Below are 20,248 nucleotides of genomic sequence, written 5' to 3' on the forward strand. Positions count from 1 at the left end.
TTCTTTTCAATATGAAAAACAGATTGTGAACTTTACAGATTGGAATCATTTTCTGTAAGTAGTAAGCTGAATTATTTTAAGCTTGTTTCACCACAGATAGGAAGTGTAAGTATGTTTTTGTTAGATAGCCTCATAGAAATGTGCCACATTGTATCCTTTAAGGGGAGAATTCAGTTTATTAAAACCCCATTCATTAACTGTGGGAAGGCCAATATGAATTACTGAAAAATGAATATATATTGCGGTAATGCTGTTTCTATAATTTTTAGTTATAAACTAGACTAGCAAATGCTACTTAATAGAGGCTGTTGGTGAACTTGATTAAATTATTAGGTTAATTTGTGATTAAATCGAACATCTCAATATTGGTATTAAAGAATGCTTATAAAGGAGTATTTTTAAATGAAAGGCTTATTGAAATATAATCTACATACCATAAAATTCATCTACATAAACTGTAAAATTCAGTGGTTTTTAGTACATTCACAGAGTTTACACTCATCCCCACAGTCAGTTTTAGAACGTTTTTATCACCTCACAAGAATTTTTGCACCCGTTATCAGCTACTCCCCATTTCTTCCTTCTTTCTTACCCCTCAGTTCTAGGCAACCAGTTTCCTGTCTCTCTAAATTTACCTATTCTGGATGTTTATATAAATAGAATCATACATCTTTTTGCATCTGATTTGTTTCACTTAGCATAATGTTTTGAAAGGTCACCCATGTTCTAGCATATGTCAGCCCTTCATTTCTTTTTATTGCCAAATGATATTGCATTATATGGCTATACCACATTTTATTTACCCATTCATCAGTCAGTAGATGTTTAGGTTGTTTCACTGTTGGCTGTTAGGAATAAGTGTTTTATGGACATATGTTTTCATTTTTCTTGAGTATATATCTAGGAGTGGAATTGCTGAATCTTATGGTAACTCTATGTTTAACATTTTGAGAAACTACCAGATTGTTTACCAAAGTGGCTATACTATTTTATATTTCTACCAGCAGTGTGTGAGGGTTCCAGTTTCTCCACATCCTCACCAACCCTTCTTATTATCCATCTTTTTTATTATAGCCATCCTGGTGAGTATAAAGTGGTTTCTCATTGTAATTTTGATTTTCAGTCCTGTAATGACTAGTGATGTTCAGCATCTTTTCGTGTACGTATTGGTCATTTGTATGTCTTTGAAGAATTTCTGTTCAGACCCTTTGCACGTTTTTAATGGGGTTTGTATCTTTTAGTTGTTGAGTTGTAAGAGTTCTTTATATATTTTAGATGTAAGTCTTTTATCAGATATGTGATTTGCAGATTTTCTTTCCATTCTGTCAGTTGTGTTTTCAGTTTTTTTGATGATCTCTTTTGAGGTGCAGAAGTTTTAATTTTGATGCGTTCAGTTAATTTTTTCTTTCGTTGTATATGCTTTTGGTGTCTTATCTAAAATGGCTTTATAATTCAAGGTCATGAAAATTTTCTCCTACAATTTCTTCTAAGAGTTTTGTAGTTTTGGTTCTTATGTTAAGGTAGATGATTGATTTTGAGTTTTGTAAATGGAATAAGAAAAGTGTCCAGTTTTATTCTTTTGCGTTTGGCTTTCCAGTTGTCCCAGCACCACTTGTTGAAAAGACTTTTCTTTCACAATTAATTTGTCTTGGCATCCTTGTCAAAAATTAACTGACTATAGCCTGTCGATGGATGAATCGATAAACTGTGGTACATACATACAATGGAATATTATGCAACTATAAAGAATAATGAGGAGTCTGCAAAGCATCTTATAATATGGATGAATCTGGAGGACGTTATGCTGAGTAAAATAAGTCAATCACAAAGGAACAAATATTGTATGGTTCCACTATTATACAAAGTTGGGAATAGATATACACACAGAAATAAATGTTTTTTGATGGTTACTAGGCATAGGAGTGGAAGGGGGGAATCAGTTTCTAGAGACTAACCAAAAAAACAAAACAAAACCCTTTGCCATTGAGTCAATTCCGACTCATAGTGACCATATAGGACAGAGTAGAACTGCCCCATAGGGTTTTCAAGGGGTGGCTGATGGATTTAAACTGCCGATCTTTTGGCTAGCAGCCAAGCTCTTAACCACTGTGCCACCATGGCTTCTTCTAGCGATTAGACATTTGTTATTTCTGGTGATGAGAAAGGCAATACCAAATATAGGTGACGTGTGCACAGCTTGACCAAGGTAAATGAAGACTCTAAGAAGTAAACAAGAAAAAGGGACAACTTCGGTAAATGCTATAACATAAAAATTTTGCAGCAGTGGTAAAAACAACTGAAAAAATGTGTGTATGGTTACATAGGTAGAAAGTGTATGCATATATGTGCATAGGAAGGCATATGTGACTGCATGCACATGCAGATATAGGTATATCTGTAGGCATATGTGAATACATGTTTGTGTGCTGCATATATAGCCATGTATGTAATAAAGCACATAGGGGGCACAGTTATGGAGACTTCCTAGACATATCCAGACAACTCACAGGATTGATTTACTGGGTTAAAAGGCTTAGGACCATAGTCTCGTGGGATAACTTAGTCAATTGGCATAACGTAGTTCATAAAGTTAATGTTCTGCTCCCTGGTTTGGTTAGTAACATCCAGTACTATCTTGATTACTGTAGCTTTGTAGTCAATTTTGAAGTCAGGGAGTGTGAGTCTTGCAACATGTTTTTCTTTTTCAATACTGTTTTGGCTATTCTGGGTCCCTTGAATTTCCATATGAATTTTAGGATCAGTTTGTCAGTTTCTGCAAGAATGCTAGCTTGGAATTTGATAGGGATTTTGTGGAATTTATAGATTAATTTGGGGAGTATAGCCATCGTTTATGGGCAGAATATTGAACAATGCAGGAAGCATCAAAAGAAGATGGAAGGAATACGCAGGGTCAGTGTACCGGAAAGAATTGGTCGACATTCGGCCATTTTAGGAAGTAGCATATGATAAAGAACCAGTGGTACTGAAGGAAGAAGTCCAAGCTGCATTGAAGGCATTGGCGAAACACAAGGCTGCAGGAATTGACAAAATACCAACTGGATGTTTCAAGAAACAGATGCAACACTGGATTTGCTCATTTTTCTATGCCAAGAAGTTTGGAAGACAGCTACTTGGCCAGCTGACTGGAAGAGATCCATATTTGTGCCCATTCCAAAGAAAGGTGATCTAACAGAATGCAGAAATTATCAAACAATATCATTAATATCACATGCAAGTAAAATTTTGCTTAAGATAATTAAAAAATGGTTGCAGCAGTACATCGACAGGGAACAGCCAGAAATTCAAGCTGGATTCAGAAGATTATGTGTAATGAGGAATATCATTTCTAATGTCAGATGGATCTTGGCTGAAAGCAGAGAATACCAGAAAGATGTTTTTCTGTGTTTTATTGACTATGCAAAGGCATTCAACTGTGTGGGTCATGACAAATTATTTATAACGTTGCAAAGAATGGGAATTCCAGAACACTTAATTGTGCTCATGTGGAGCCTGTGCATAGACCAAGAGGCAGTCATTTGAGCAGAAAAAGGGGCTACTGTGTGGTTTAAAATCAGGAAAGGTGTGTGTCAGGATTGTATCCTTTCACCATACTTGATCTGTATGCTAAACAGATAATCTGAGAAGCTGGACTACATGAAGAAGAACACGGCATCAGGATTGGAGGAAGACTCATTAAGAACTTTCGATATGCAGGTGACACAATCTTGTTTGCTGAAAGCAAAGAGGACTTGAAGCACTTACTGATGAAGATCGAAAACTACAGCCTTCGGTATGGATTATACCTCAACATAAAACAGAAGTCCTTACAACTGAACGAAGAAGCAACATCATGATAAGGGGTGAAAATTCTGCAGTTGTCAAGGATTTCATTTTAATTGGATCCACAGTCAACGCCCATGGAAGCAATAGTCAAGAAATCAAATGATGTATTGCATTGGGCAAATCTACTGCAGAAGACCTCTTTAAAGTGTTAAAAAGCAAAGATGTCACTTTGAGGACTAAGGTGTGCCTGACCTAAGCCATGGGATTTTCACTCACCCCATATTCATGCGAAAGCTGAACAGTGAATAAGGAAGACAGAAGAAGAATTCATGCCTTTGAATTATGGTGTTGGCCAAGAATAATGAATATATCATGAACTTCCAGAAGAATGAAGAAACCTGTCTTGGAAGAAGCATACCCGGAATACTCCTTAGAAGGAAGGACTTCTAAGTACTTTGGACATGTTTTATCAGGAGGAATCAGTCCCTGGAGAAGGACATCATGCTTGGTAAAGTAGACGGTCAGTGAGAAAGAGGAAGACCCTCAAGGAGATGGATTGACACAGTGCCTGCAACAGTGGACTCAAATATAACAACAATTGTGAGGATGGCACAAGACTGGGCAGTGTTTCATTCTGTGGTACATAGGGTCGTTATGAATTGGAACTGACTTGAGGGCACCTAACAACAATAGCCATCTTAGCAACATTAGGTCTTAAGATACATGAACATGGAGTGTTGTTCCATTTATTTAGGTTTTCTTTGATTTCTTTCAACAATGTTTTGTAGTTTTCAGAGTGTAACTTTTGTGCTATTTGAATTTTTCTTAAGTATTTTAATTTTTTCATGCTATTATGAATGGAATTGTCTTTTTAATTTCATTTTTAGAATGTTTACTGCTTATGTATAGAAATTCATTGTAGTATGCTGATTTTGTATCTTGTGACCTTGTTAAACTTATTTGTTCTAATAGTTGTTTTTTAGTTGATTCCTTATGATTTTCTATATATAGGATCATGTCATCTGGAAATAGCAATAGTTTTCCTTCTTTCGTTGCAATCTGAATGCATTTTATGTCTTTTTCTTATCTAACTGTCCTGACTGGAATTTCCAATATAATGTTGAATACAAGTGATCTTAGGCCTACCTTTTCAAGTACTACCTTGACACCTTTGGAAACCCTGTGGTGTAGTGTTTAAGAGCTGGACTGCTAACCAAAAGGTTGACAGTTTGAATCCACCAGGTGCTCCTTGGAAACCTTAAGGGGCAGTTCTACTCAGTCCTATAGGGTTGCTATGAGTCAGAATCGACTCGATGGCAATGGGACCTTGATATCTCTGAGCCTCACTGGGCCCCAAAGGCCTAACTGTGAGTTCCCCTACTCTCCCCAGACATGCTCCTCCTCTACCGCACTCATCAGGAAGGGTCTCTACCCTGCTAGTTCCCCTGTCAGCCTGATCAGCTGCACACCACCTGGTTCTCAACCTAATCTGCTCCCACCTGTGGAATTATTTAAGCATACCAATTACATCCTCCTGCAGGATCCAGGGGCACTCTACCCTCTTATTAGTACAAAGCCTGCCTCCCACAGCCCCTACTGGGTCACTCCATTCCTCAGTGCCACCTCTGTGTAGCCTGGCATGGTGTGCGGTATCCTCATCCTCTGGGCTGTGACTATATGTGACTAATAAACTGTTGTCAGTCTCATCTGTCCAGTGTCTGATATAGATTTGGCGGTCTCATAGTGTTTAAGACAGGGGATTCTCCCTTGATGAGTGGAGTGAATAGGAGCTGATCAGAAGAAGCATGCATACTTTCACCATTGCCTTAGTTATCTAGTGCTGCTGTAACAGAAATACCACAAGTGGATGGCTTTAACAAACAGAAATTTATTTTCTCACAGTTCAGGAGGCTAGAAGTCCGAATTCAGGGCACTGCCCCTAGGGGAAGGCTCTCTGTCTACTCTAGGGGAAGGCCCTTGTCTTTTTTCAGCTTTGAGTCCTTGGCTCCTTGGTGATCTTCATGTGGCATGGCATCTGTCTTCCCCTACCTCTACTTTCTCTTAATTGATGCTTTTTATATCTCAAAAGAGATTGATTTAGACACACCCTACACTAATATTGCCCCATTAACATAACAAATAAAACCCATTCCCAAATGGGATTATAATCAGAGGTATAGGGGTTGGGATTAACATATTTTTGGGGTCACAGTTCAATCCAGAAGGACTATTTATTAAGTATGATGTTAGCTGTGGGTTTTTTTGTACAAGCCCTTCATCATGTTTAAGAACTTCCTTTCTATTCCCAGTTTATGTGTTTTTATCATGAAACGGTGCTGCATTTTGTCAAATGATCTTTCTGCGTTCATTGAGATGATCATGCAGTTTTTTTTATGCCTTTATTCTATTAATATGTTACATTACATTAATTGATTTTTATATGTTAAACCAACCTCATATTCCTGGGTTAAATCCCCCTTGGTCATAGTGTATAATTCTTATTATATGTTGCTGGATTTGGCTTACTTGTATTTTTTGAGAATTTTTACATCTGTATTCATAGAGATATTGGTCTGTCGTTTCCTTTTTTTTGTGATATTTTTATCTGGTTTGGAAAGTGTTGAGAAGTGTTCTTCCTCATATCTTTTGGAAGAGTTTGTGAAATGTTAATTATTCTTTAAATGTTTGATAGAATACACCAGTGAAGCCATCAGGTTCTGTACTTTTTTTATGGGAAGTTTTTATTTTTAATTTTTTTAAATAATATTTTATTGTATTTTCAGTGGAAATGTACACAGCAAAACAGGTTCCTATTCAACAATTTCTACACATACTGTTCAGTCTTACTGGCTACATTCTTCACATTGTAACAATAGTCTCATTATTTCTGTTTTAGTTGTTTCATTCCCATTAACCTATTCTCACAGCCCTCCAGCCTTCTCATCTATACTTTGGAGTACTTGTTGACCATTTGGTCTCATAAAAGAGCTCAGTACTCAAGGGTGATATTCATTACTTTATGAGTTAATTGCTATTTAGCGAAAAGGTGACTTTGAGGGATAGTTTCATTTCAAAGCTTGAGTATCTCACGGCAGTAGTCTCAGGGATTTCTCCTGTGTTGGTGGGTCCATTAAGTCTGGGGTTTTTGAAAATTTGAAGTCCTGTTTCACATTTTTCTGCTTTTCTATCTGGATCCATTTATGTGGGAAGTTTTTTGATTACTAATTCAATTGCTGTACTTATTAAAGGCCTATTCAGATTTTCTGTTCCTTCTTGGTTCGGTTTTGATAGTTTGTGTCTTTCTAGGAATCTATCCATTTTATCTAAGTTGTCTAAATTTTTTAATTACAGTTGGTCATAGTATGCTTTTATTTCTGTAAGGTCCATAGCAGTGTCCCGTCTTTCATTCTTGGTTTTAGTAATTTGAGTGTTTCCTCTATTTTTTCTTGGTCATTCTAGCAAAGGATTTCTCATTTTGTTGATCTTCCAAAGAACCAGACTGAGTTTCAATGATATTTTCTATTTTTTTCTATTCTCTAATTCATTAATTTGCTCTCCATTCTTGTAGTATTTCCGTCTTTCTACTTGCTTTAGGTTTCATTTGCCTTTCTTTAAGGAGTGTTTTTAATGTGTTTTAAAATCGTTGCTCTTTTATGTAACATTAATTAAGAGCATGGACAGATTGATCTGAACTTAAATTCCTCCTTTGGTTTGTGATTTGGGGCAAGTTAGGCTCAGAAAAATTAATATATAAAGTGAAAATGGTAATACATATATCACCAGTGGTTGTAAGGATTAAATGATGTATTTAGTGATGGAAAGATGTATTTAAAGAGCTTAGAATGGCTAGGCAATTAATAAGTGCTCAATAAAATAAAAAACCCATTGCTGTTGAGTTGATTCCAACCAATACAGACCCTACAGGACAGAGTAGAACTCCCCCATAGGGTTTCCAAGGAGTAACTGGTGGATTCGAACTGCTGACCTTTTGGTTAGCAGCCAAGCACTGTGCCACCAAGGCTCCAAGTGCTCAATAAATGGTAATAATTATTAGCAGTTAACATTCCACTAATTATTTTGCTTTTTTGTGTTTGTCTTTGTAAATATCTTTTCACAAATATAAAAAGTACACTCTTCTATTTCCATATGATCAAAAATTTTCAATTAGTAGAATCTGAAATGAGAGTTTAGATCACCAGAGTGTCTTCCTGTGACTATCATAAACTTTGTACCTGTGTTTTATTTTCGAACAGTGTGGTATAATTTTATTTATTAGTGAGGTATGTTACTTGAAAAAGTATAAACATGTGATTATTATTTAATAAATTTTTGGTAAGTAACAAATAAATTTATATTACTCTAGGTTTGATTTCTTTCACACGTGTTGACTGGTTACATTTATCATTTATATATTTTGTAAATCATCAATTTTTGCCATATATGTTTGCATTCAGATTCTGGCAATTAACCGTGGAGAAAATTTGAAGATATTGACAGTCAAGGTCAACATTCCTGATGGTGTGAAGAATGAATTCTGTAGATGGTGTATCCAAAACAGGTCTGTGTATAGTTTTTTTTCTATTTTATTTTTACAGAATTTCTTTTTTTTTTCCCCTCTGAAAAATGCATAGTGATCTATATGAACTCATATGGAAAGATATCTGTTATGTTAAAAAACAAACAAAAAAAGCAAGTGATAGAACAATGTATATAGTGTCCATTTTGCATTTTATGAAAATATGTGTTGTATTTGCTTAAATAGAAAAATATCTGGAAGATGCAGAAGAAATTATTAGTAGAGGTTGTCTTTGGGGAGGAGAGCTTTCACTTTAATACCTTTCTGTACCATTTGAATCTTTTTTTAAAGAGTATGTTTTCTCTCATGAAAAAATAATTGAACAAAAACACCATGCTGTATATACCCATTGCCGTCCAGTCGATTCCAACTATAGCGACCCTATAGGACAGAGTAGAACTGCCCCATATGGTTTCCAAGGCTGAAATCTTTATGGAAGCAGGCTGCCACATCTTTCTCCAACAGAGCGGCTGGTGAGTGCAAACCACTGACCTTGTAGTTGGCAGCCGAGCGCTTTAACCATTGTGCCACCAGGGCTCTTCATACTGTATATAGCATACCTAAAATGGTTCGTACGTTATGGATGATTGGAACAAAATTTTAATTTATTGAATATTATAATATAAATCTTTAAAAATGCTGTATGTAGTGTACCTAAAATATTTTATATATTAAAGATGATTGAAACAAACAGATTTATTTAAGAGTTCAATATAAATCTCTAAACTTATGTAGCTTATTATCCTTTATGTATTTGTTAAGTGAACTTTTTAAAATAGCATCACATATTTGCATAGCATTTTTAACTTTTAGGCTTAACTTTTCAGAGTGCCTTTGGTCTTCACAGTAATCTATTTGGTAGGTAGAGGGGCTTTTGTAGCCACCATTTGACTAATGAGAAAATTGATACAAAGAGGTAAAGTGACTTAGCATTTAGGAGATGTAGATTTTGCATATGCTCCTAACTAGCTAGCTCCATGTTAGAGCACTTGCTGAGAATGCTGCTTGCATAGTTGAATGAAGTGTTCTTTGAGAAGAACAAGTGCTGTGTACTTTGGGAATTAGCACTCTCATCCAGCATAGCTCTTGCATGAATTCCTTGGATTCCAGTTTGCCAAAAGCCAGTTCCGTGAAAGATCAACTTACTCAGTGACCAAATAATACTAACCAAGCAACCAAAACACAAAACAACAATTTAAATGTTAATCAGTAAATTACTTAGGCCAGTCATGGTATATCTGTACAATGGAATTCCATGTAGCCATTTTGAAAAAGTTCAGCTAGAGGTAAATATATAAATATATCTTTTTAAAGTAAAAAGTTTATAATCAGTGTTTGTAGTATATTCTATTAATGGTAAAAATATAAGTATGTTTAGGAAGATGTCTGAAAAGATAATCAATGGTCTACTCCTTAGCTCTAATGTGAGATTTTAATTTTCTATTTTATACTTTTCTGTATAGTTGTCATTTTTATTAATGTTTATTTCTTTTGTAAATAAACAAATACATTTCATTAAAAATAGAAAGGAAATAAATACCTAAAAGAAACCCTTGATTAAAAAAATATATTCAGAAATTAGATAACTTTAAGATATAATTAAACTCTAAGATAGTTTCATAGAGCAATGTTCTAAGAACTGAATGTATCTGAGTTTGAATTCCAGTTACATTACTACCTTCCCCTGTGACCATGGGTATATTAATTTCTTTCTCAGTTTCATCATTCCTAAAATGGGGAGTAATACCTTCCTCAAAGGTTTGAGAGAATTAAGTGATATTCCACATAATCGTATAGCACAATGCCTGGTATATAACAGGCCTTTCATGGTATCTGTTATTACAAAGTAGTGAGATTATTGTGCTCATTTCCTTTTTAGAAATGTCTTTATATATGAATCACAGTAAATTGGGGGCAGCTTCTTGTTTATTTTCCTATAAATAGTCATAATAGTATCAGAGTCAGTCCTCAATAGTTAAAGGACTATTAGTTATGCCTTTAGCCTGTTATCCTTATACTAAGTAAATGTCAAGGAATGATTTGCCTTACTTTGATTTAATTAGTTTTCCTGTATTGTATTTTATTTAGTTCTATTCCAAATGAGTAATTAGTAGTATTATTTGACCTACATATGATGCATTTCATCACTGTAGTAGTGATGTGCTTTTCATTCAGTTTCTGGAAATTTTTCTCTATGTTGTTGTTGTTGGTTGCCATGAAGTCAGTTCCGACTCATGGTGACCCGTGGGCACAGCGTAGAACTGTTCCATGGGGTTTCCAAGGCTGTAGCCTTTCAGAAGCGTATCGCCACGTCTGTCTTCCGAGGTCCCTCTGGGTAGGTTCTAACTTCCAACCTTTTAGCTAGTAGTCCTGCGCTTAACTGTCTGTGCCACCCAGGAACTCCATTTTTCTTCATAGAGACTTGTTAATTCCTAGAGCTGAAACACTTCTCTGAGAACTAAATGACTGCTCCCAAGGAATTTTTTCTTTTCTTTAAACACATTTGAATGACTGAGGATGCTTGCTTGAACCTTTTCTTCTTTTTTTATTTGCTCTGTTTGTGCTTGTTTCTCCTATCTCCCTCTCTCCCTATGTACTCATCTGTTCAGGTTCCGTGTCTGCCTGTACACCGGATAAATATAGCTTCCGTCCTTGGTGACAATGTAATTAATCAAATGGACCTTGAACAAGTAGTTAGGAGTATGCTGAGAGTTACATAGGGAAGTACAATGTACCATACAAGTCTGTAATAAGGGACCCTAAAATAGTCAGGACTGGGAGTGTACATAGGTCAGAGACAGAAGGAGAGAGAGAGGGAAGTGACAAGAAGTGAATATTGATCCGGCGTGGGCCAGATCGTATTTGACTTTCTAGGCATGCAGGGGCTTTCTTTGGTATCTTAAGGGTGATGGGAAGCCAATACCAGAAGAATCGCACGGCCAGATTGCATTTTAAGAAGATCACTTTGGCTACAGTGCACAGAATTATTTGAAAGGATCCAAGAGTAGCTGTAGGGTAATGATGGTGGCTTGAATTAGGGTGATAAAAAAAAAACAAACCCATTCCCGTTGAGTCGATTCCGACTCGTAGCGACCCTATAGGACAGAGTAGAACTGCCCCATAGAGTTTCTAAGGAGTGGCTGGTGGATTTGAACTGCCAGCCCTTTGGTTAGCAGGCAAACACTTAAGCACTGCACCACCAGGGCCCCTCATTAGGGTGATAGCAATGGAAATGAATAGATTTGAGTAATATCTAAGTGGTAGAACTTACAGGAGTAGGACAAGATACTGATTATATGGTGGGTAGGTTGGAAGAGGCATAAAGTGAAACATGGCACTTGTATGGCTTGAACAACAAGGTAGGTAGATGATACTACCATTTACTGACTATCAAGCTATAAATATATAAAGTACTATATGAATATGGTAAAGAGTGATTTAACTAATTCTTGTGATTACCTAAGCTGACTAGAATAGTAAGAAACGTTAGTATTAAAAATAATACCTAGATCCAAATTCAGCAACTGAACAATTCATCATTTGGAATTGTATGCTGCTGGTACAAGAGGATAAGTATGAAAAGAATTTCTAAACTTGTCAGATTCTGAAATAGTTATTACGTTTGTGAGAACCCTGATCATTCAAGTTTCTACATTTGCTCTTAAACAAAAACATATGTGGAGGAACAATCTCAGCACTTCCCTGTTTGAGCTGGATTGTATAATGACCAGACTGGATTGTTTGAACTTGCAGATTTTTGTGTCTATGACTTGATGAGGGAATTTCTATTCTCAAATAGAGACTGGAACCCGCAGATTTATCCCTATACTCCTTCATGTTTTCTATAACCATTAGAATATTCTGCTGTGATCTTAGTAGTCCTGTACCCACTGTTTGGTAATGAATTAATTACTGTTCTCTGTGTTATCTAGTTGTATATACAGGTCCCTGGGTGGCACAAATGGTGTGTGCTTACCTACTAACCTAAAGGTTGATGGTTTGAACCCACTCAGTGGTGCTGTGGAAGAAAGACCTGCTGATCTGCTTTTTTAAAGATTAAAGCCAAGAAAACCTTATGGAGCAGTTCTACTCTGTCAGACATAAGTTGGAGTCAACTTGACAGCAATGGGTTTGGGTTTTTGCTTTTCAGTTGCATATAGACTTAATTGAACAGAATTGTCTCACGTAAGTGCATGAAAAGAATACATAAAAACACTAAACTAAACCAATCTTTGAATAGATAATGTTTACAGAGTACACAGGTCAAGGGTAATAATGTATTTGGAGTGGAAATAGTAGTAATTCCATAGATTTCAATCAAATATCATATGATATTTGTTCTATTATACCATCCTTTACAGGCATATATTAAGGTTTCCTCTTAGATTTTTCAGATGAATAAACTCACTTATTTTTCTATAAGTTTTATAGTTTTATATTTTACGTTCAAATCCATAATCCGTTTTGAGTTAAATTTTGTATAAAATGTTAGGTTTATTTATTTATTTTTTGACATTTGGATGTCCATTTGCTCCAGCACCATTTGTTAAAAAAGGTTATCCTACCTCCATTGAATTGCTTTTATACCTTTGTCAAAATCATTTGGGCATATCTGTGTAGGTCTTTTTCTGTGTTCTCTATTTAATTCTACTAATCTATGTGTCTATCCTGCTACCAATGCTGCACTGTCTTATTATAGCTATATAGTAGGATCGACATAGTGGCTGCAACAGTGGCCTCAATCATGACAACGGTTGTGAGGATGGTGTAGGACTGAGCAGTGTTTTGTTCTGTTGTACATAGGGTTGCCATGAGTCAGAACCAACTCAACGGCACCTAACAACAAATATCAGATGGTAGAATGATTCTTTCCACTTTTATTAGTCCTTTTCAAGATTGTTTTAGCTATTCTAGAGCCTTTGCCTTTACATATAAATTTTAGAATAAGCTTGTGTATGTCTACAAAAAAAACTTATTGGGATTTTGATAAGAATTTCATTAAAAGTATAGATAATTTCGGGGAGAATTGACATCTTTACCATGTTGAACTTCCCAATCAATGAACATGGTAAGCCTCCCCATTTATTTAGGACTTTGTTGATTTCTTTCATCAGGATACAGATCCTGTGCATGTTGTGTTAAGTTTATACCAAAGTATTTCATTTTCTTTGGAGTGGTTGTAAGTGGTATTGTGCTTTTAATTTTGCATTCCACATGTTCCTTATTAGATACATTTTTATGTGTTGACTTTGTGTCCCGAGACCTTGGTGAATTAGCTTATTCTAGGAATTTTTGAGTAGCTTCTGTTGGATTCTCTACATAGACAATCATGTTATCAGCAAATAGGAACAGTTTTATTTATTCCTTTGCAATCTATATGCACTTTATTTCTTACCTTATTATGGTGACTAGAACTTTCAGTACTATGTTGAATAAAAGCCTTAAGAGTAGACATCGTTACCTCGTTCCTGATCTTAGAGGGAAATTATTTTGCCTTTACCCTTAACTATCATGTTATCTGTAGGTATTTTTGTAAATGTTCGTTATCAAATTCATAAATTGCTGAGGGTTTTGATCATGAAGAGGAGTTGGATTTTGTCAAATGCTTTTTCTGCATCTGTTGATACGGTCATATGATTTTTGTTGATATGGTAGATTTCATTAATTGATTTTTAAATGTTTAAACTAGCCTTGCCTATGAGGAATAAATCCCCTTTGGTCATGATACATAATTTTTTAAAATACATTATTGGATTCATTTGAAGTATTTTGTCAACGATTTTTGCTATAAGTTCATTAGAGATACTGAGTTTTTTTTTTTTTAATCTTTTTGTACTGTCTTTGTGTAGTATTGGTATCGGGGTAATATTGGATTCATAAAATGAGATGGGAAGTGTTCCTTACTCTTCTTTTTTCAGAAGAGTTTGTGTAAAATCAGTGTTAATTCTTCTTGAAATGTTTGGTAGAATTCTCCAGTGAAGGCATCTGCATCTGGAGATTTCTCATATGGAAGTTTTAAAATTACGAATACAGTTTCTTTGTTGAGTTTTGATATTTTATGGTTTTCTGGAAATGGTCTTTTTTTTTTTAATATTGTCAAATTATAGATATTCCCTTATTATTGTTTTAATGGCTGTAGGATCTTCAGTGTTATCCCGTTTCTTTTCTGATTCTGATGATTGGTGTTTTCTCACTTTTTATTTTTGTTAATCTTGCTAGAGATTTGTCAGTTTTACTGATTTTTTTTGAAGAACCAGCTTTTGTTTCATTGATTTTTTATTATTTTCCTGTTTTCAGTTTCATTATTTCTGCTCTTACTATTTCTTTCTTTCTACTTATTTTGGGTTTCTTTTTCTTTTTTTACATTCTTGAAATGGTAACTTACTGATTTGAGACCTTTTTTCTATTTTAATGTAAGCATTTAGTAACTGTAAATCTCCCTCTTAGCGTAGCTTTAGCAGTTATGTTTTCACCTTCATTTACTATATGTTCTAAATAATTTCCTTCGAGACTTCCTTTTTGACTCATGGATTATTTAGAAGTGTATTAATTAATTTCTAAGTGTTTAGAGATTTTATTGTTGTCTTTCTGTTGCCAATTTCTGATGTGGTTCTGTTACGTTCAGAGAACATACTCTGTGTGATTTAATTTCTTTAAAATTTGTTTAACTTTGCTTTATGGCCCAGGATATGATCCATCTTGGTGAATGTCCTATGGGCACTTGAGAAAAATGTGTATTTTCCTGTTGTTGGGTATGCCCATTGCCAACGAGTCAATTCTGACTCATAGTGACCCTATAGGACAGAAAAGAACTGCCTCATAGGGATTCCAGGGAGTGGCTGGTGGATTCAGACTGCCGACCTGTTGGTTAGCAGTCAAACGCTTAACTACTCTGCCACCAGTGCTGTTGTTGGGTATAGTGTTCTATAAATATCAGTTACCATATTTTTATGCACATAATCATGCCTTCTGTGTTTGTTTGCCAACCATGCCTCCCCACCACAAAGTATTTTCATAAGCTCCACTATGCTAGTTTTTTTTTTACATATTGCTGTAAAAAATAAATTAGTATAGCTTGCTTACGGAAATACCTTGTGAGGGGTGGGTGTGGTTGGCAAGCAAACGTAGAAGGCGCACTTTATTTGCGTAAAAATATGGTAGATCCTGTTGTTGATTGTGTTCAGATCTTCTATATCCTTGCTCAGCCTTATTTAAAATTGTTCAGACCCACCATGCATTTCTGTTTGGTGATGATAATAGGTGTTTATGGGTTCTAATGAGATGGTCATAAGTGAAGGGTATTCTCAGGAATTTGAGAATTGAAGAGAATGTCTCTGAGAAAGGGATTTTAATGCTTTAAGGTAAGGCCACGTATTAGCTGCTAATAGGATGGATTCTGCCTAGTCACGTATTTTGTTTGGCTTGTTGAAAAATCTTGACCTACAAAGTGTTTCATATAATTTTGAATAAGTTGCAAATACTTGAAAATTTTAGGAATTTCACATACAATAGGTATTTCTGACTTCTTATGGAAAACAGAAGATCTGCTAACACTGACCCTGTGTTCTGGTGTGGAAACACTTCATAGGAGCTGAGTAAGCCCCTCAGATGGCAGTATGTCGTCTGTCTTGTGACAGTCTTCACCACTTCAGGCCAGATCCTTAGTGGCTCTCACTTCTGCTCCCCATCCCCACTTCCCCAAGAGGGCATTTTTGGAGGTTGCCAAATGAATGACTGGAGCTTGCTCCTGGCCTCTTTTTTTTTTTAACTAGCTTTTAGTGCTAATTATGTGGGACAGTCCTGTAAAATAAATTATTCTGTCCCCAAGTGCCTATCACATCCCTTTGCGAAAGTGCTACGCTAAGATTGTGCTGCTGTTTTTTGCGTAGTAGATTTAAGAGGAACGATTTCCTGTACCTGTTTTTCTTTTAAATGTGGGAAAATAAAAGCTAAATGCAGAGAGTCTATCTTAAATAAAAGAAATGGGAAGAGTACATTTCTTTGCCAAAGAGGAGAATATATCTTTATGGATAATAAGTGAACAAAGCATGTCTCCGTCACAAACATACAGGTTAGGACCTGGGTCTTCTTCAGTTGTTTACAGTACTTTCCTGGCCCCTATAGGTATTTGAGTCTTTGACCCTCGCCTTGATATGCTCCATTTGGCACATCTTATAGCATGTGTTTTATATTGTGTAGTTCTGTTTTAGTGAGGTCCTTCTTAGTTTTACTCAGTGGTGTTTGACTGTTGACTTGGAGGAAGAATCAAGTTTTAAGATACTAATTCCTATAAAGCAAACTCATTGTATTTACTTTTAGAGATATAATAAGGGCTGTGTAAGGACTATAAATTCACTATAAGGAGCCCTGGTGGCACAATGGTTAATCGCTCAGCTGTTAACCCAGAGGTCGCAGTTCGTACCCACCAGTGGCTCCACGGGAGAAAAGACCTGACGATCTGCTCCTGTAAAGATTACAGGGTCACTGTAAGTCGGAATCAACTCAAAGGCACACGACAACAGCAACATGAATTCAGTATACTAGTTCAGGTTCCTTAGTGTGCTCAGCACTGAGTGAACGGGCAGAACTTGGTGTGAGGCAAGGAACTAAAAGGAGTTCCACAATGTAGGAAATAGGTATAGTTGTTATCTTTCAGGCCTGGGTCTGATGGTCTAAAGGTCAAGTCTGAATGGGTATAACTGAGGCATCCTTAAGTGTAAAATAGGCCCACAGCACTCTGTTCCTGGGAACAGGAGCAGAAAGAAGGGAGCAGAGCAGTCCAAGCCAAGGGAGGATCTTGAGGTTTGAGAAAGACTATTCGGGCTGGAACTTTTGAGAGGATGTGGGTAGGTAATGCTGAGAATTTCTGGCTTTTTCCTACAAGTTGTGGGGAAGCCTTGGAAGGCATGACACCAGCAGACATCAGGTCTATGCATTAAAAAAATCATGCCATTAGGGTCTTCTTGCCTCCAAGGACTTTCTTCCTAGCATATTGTCCCATGACCCAAGAGTAAGTTCTCTCTTCTAACTGGCCAAGCTCAGCAGCATCATATATAAGACCCGTAGTGATCTGGCCACTGCCCTGTTTTCTAGCTTCATCTTCCTCCCACTCGACCTTGCCACTTTATGCCCTAGCAGTACTAATCTACTTGTAGTTACTTGAATTTATCATGCCTCTAAGCTTTTACCCATCCTGTGGTTTCTTACCAGAATGCTCTTTCTTTTGCCTTGCTTGGTAAACTACAGTTCTTTTTTTAAAACCCATTGCAGATGTTCCTTCTGGGAAGTGTTTCTTGACATTGGATTCCCTAAATTAATGATCATGATGATAACAGCAGTAACAGCAGCAGCAAACATTTACATAGAGTGTGCCAGGCTCTATTATAAGCATTTTATACACATTAATTCATGAGAGCTCAATGAGATGATTATCCCCATTTTACAGGTGATGAAACAGTAGCATAGACATGGTAAGTAAATCTGCCAAGAAAGTGATAGAGTAGAATTTGAACCCAAGCAGTCTGGCTCAGAATCCTGCTATGAACTACTTTATTATACTGCTATCACCCCTGCTTTTGAGCTTTTATATCTTTTAAATATTTTGATAATTACATTTATCATGCTATATGTTTGTTAAAATACTTGCCTCATTGAAAGTAGTTGCTATTATCCAAGTTCTGATGTATCACATAGTAAATGCTTAAGTGTTTGCTCACTGATACTGAGTTCATTTCCTAGCCTGAGATAATTAAGAGAGGTAAGAGTTCCCCTAAGGTGTGGGAATGATATATTAGAAACCATCAATAGTGTATTAATTGTTTTCAGTCAAGAACAATTGAAGGGCGAGGGCATAGATGCTGTAGATGGAGGAAAACACAGAAGAGGTAAGGCTGAATTTGTGCTTTTTCTCTTATAATTTTTCTCCAATGTCCACCGACAATTGGTCCTCTAGCATTTATATTCCTCAGATGCTGCCTGGTAGAGCAGCACGGCCAAAGCAGTAGAGTAAATTCTGCTCAAGAATGGCAGAGGTAAGAGTTAGAACAGAGTTTCTGCTTTGCCCAGTGTCATGGATTGAATTGTGTCCCCCAAAAAAATGTGTGTAGCAACTTGGCTAGGTCATGATTCCCAGTATTGTGTGATTGTATTATCTGATGTGATTTCCTTATGTGTTGTAAACTCTACCACTATGATGAGATTATATGTGATCTCCTCATGTGTTGTAAATTCTATCACTGTGATGAGTTTATACGGATGAGGTTGACAAGATTAGTGTCATAATGCAATCTCTTTTGAGATATAAAAGAGAGAAGCAAGCAGAGATACATGGGAACCTCATACCACCAAGAAAGCAGTGCTGGGAGCAGAGCACATCCTTTGGACCTGAGGTTCCTGCACAGAGAAGCTCCCAGACTGATGACATGGACTTTCCTCCAGAGCCGATGGAGAAAGTGTTCACCTGGAGCTGATGCCCTGAATTTGGACTAGTAGCCTACCGGCCTGTGAGAGAATAAATTTCTCTTTGTAAAGCCATCCACTTGTGGTATTTCTGTTGGAGCAGCACTAGATGACTAAGACAGAATTTGGTACCAAGAGTGGGGTGCTGCTCTAACAGATATGTGGAAGCGGTTTTGAAACTGTGAATGAATAGAGGTGCAGCAGCAGCAGAGGACCAGCAGTGGCAGAGAAGGGGCAGCGACAGAGAACCAGCAGCAGCAGAACCAGGAGACCAGTGCGAGACAGCGCTGGAGCCGACCCACAGAGCGAGAGAGCTGAGTGCCTGTGCGCCGGAGGCTTCCTGGCAGAGTGGGGTGCCTTCGGGCACTTATCGGTGGGGTTAGGCTTGCTGACCCACAGAGCGAGGGAGCTGAGTGCCTGTGTGCAGGAGGCTTCCTGGCGGAGTGAGGTGCCTCCAGGCACTTAATCAGTGGAGCTACGGAGCTTTGGAACACTTGCTCCAGCAGAGCAGATGCGGGCGTGAGGCCCGAGGGCCGAGAGGCCACAGAAAGCAGAAGCTGAAGAGGCAAGGAACACAAGAAGCCAAGCTGCCTCAGTCTCAGAAGGTATGGTCATGACCTCCAGTGTTTCAAAGGGTGGAGCCACAGCCTCTGGTGTTTCTAAGGGTGGAGTTGTAACTCCGAAGGACTAGGAGAATGGTACGCCTAAAGCCGAGGGAGCAGAGTTGCCATCCCAGTGGGCCTGGAAGGCGGAGCTGAAGCCCAGGGCTGAGGGGCCTCCACTCAGAATCCGGAGACTGTGGCCAATACCTGAAGTCTGGAGGGCAGGGCTATTGTGTGAATTGTCTCAGAGAACAGAGGGTTATTTTCCAAGCCTTGAGGCCTAATGTAATGTGTTCTGCTAACTTGCTTGGTGCCTGTTATTCCTTCTTTCCCTGCAATTTCTCCATTTGTAATGGAAATGTCTAGCTTGTGCCTGTTCTGCCATTGTACCTTTGGAAGCAGATAACTTGTATTCTAGATTTCACAGATGAAGAGGAATTTTTAGAATCTGGACTTGGAGTTAAGACTTTTGCTGTGATATGATGAGATGAATATGTTTTGCATGTTGCAAAGATATGATTTTTTGGGGGCCAAAGGGTGGAATGTCATGGATTGAATTGTGTCCCCCAAAAAATGTGTGTAGCAACTTGGCTAGGTCATGATTCCCAGTATTGTATAATTGTGTTATCTGATGTGATTTCCTTATGTGTTGTAAACTCTACCAGGATGATGGGATTATATGTGATCTCCTCATGTGTCGTAAATTATCACTGTGATGAGTTTATACTAATGAAGTTGACAAGATTAGTGTCTTAATGCAATCTCTTTTGAGATATAAAAGAGAGAAGCAAGCAGAGATACATGGGAACCTCATACCACCAAGAAAGCA

The 20,248-nt window shown here is 37.1% G+C and overlaps 1 protein-coding gene across 2 annotated transcripts in view; it reads left to right on the top strand.

Annotated features, from left to right (window-relative positions):
* SRBD1 (S1 RNA binding domain 1) overlaps positions 1-20,248 on the top strand; it is a 246,975-nt gene that overhangs the window by 53,459 nt on the left and 173,268 nt on the right. For both annotated transcript variants that reach the window (XM_023735454.1, XM_023735462.1), the window contains one exon: positions 8,238-8,341. In XM_023735454.1, coding sequence (XP_023591222.1) covers positions 8,238-8,341 — 104 coding nt within the window. The remainder of the gene's footprint in view (positions 1-8,237; positions 8,342-20,248) is intronic.

This window comes from Trichechus manatus, unplaced genomic scaffold, assembly GCF_000243295.1.
Source record: "Trichechus manatus latirostris isolate Lorelei unplaced genomic scaffold, TriManLat1.0 scaffold00005, whole genome shotgun sequence".
NCBI classification, from domain to species: Eukaryota; Metazoa; Chordata; class Mammalia; order Sirenia; family Trichechidae; genus Trichechus; species Trichechus manatus.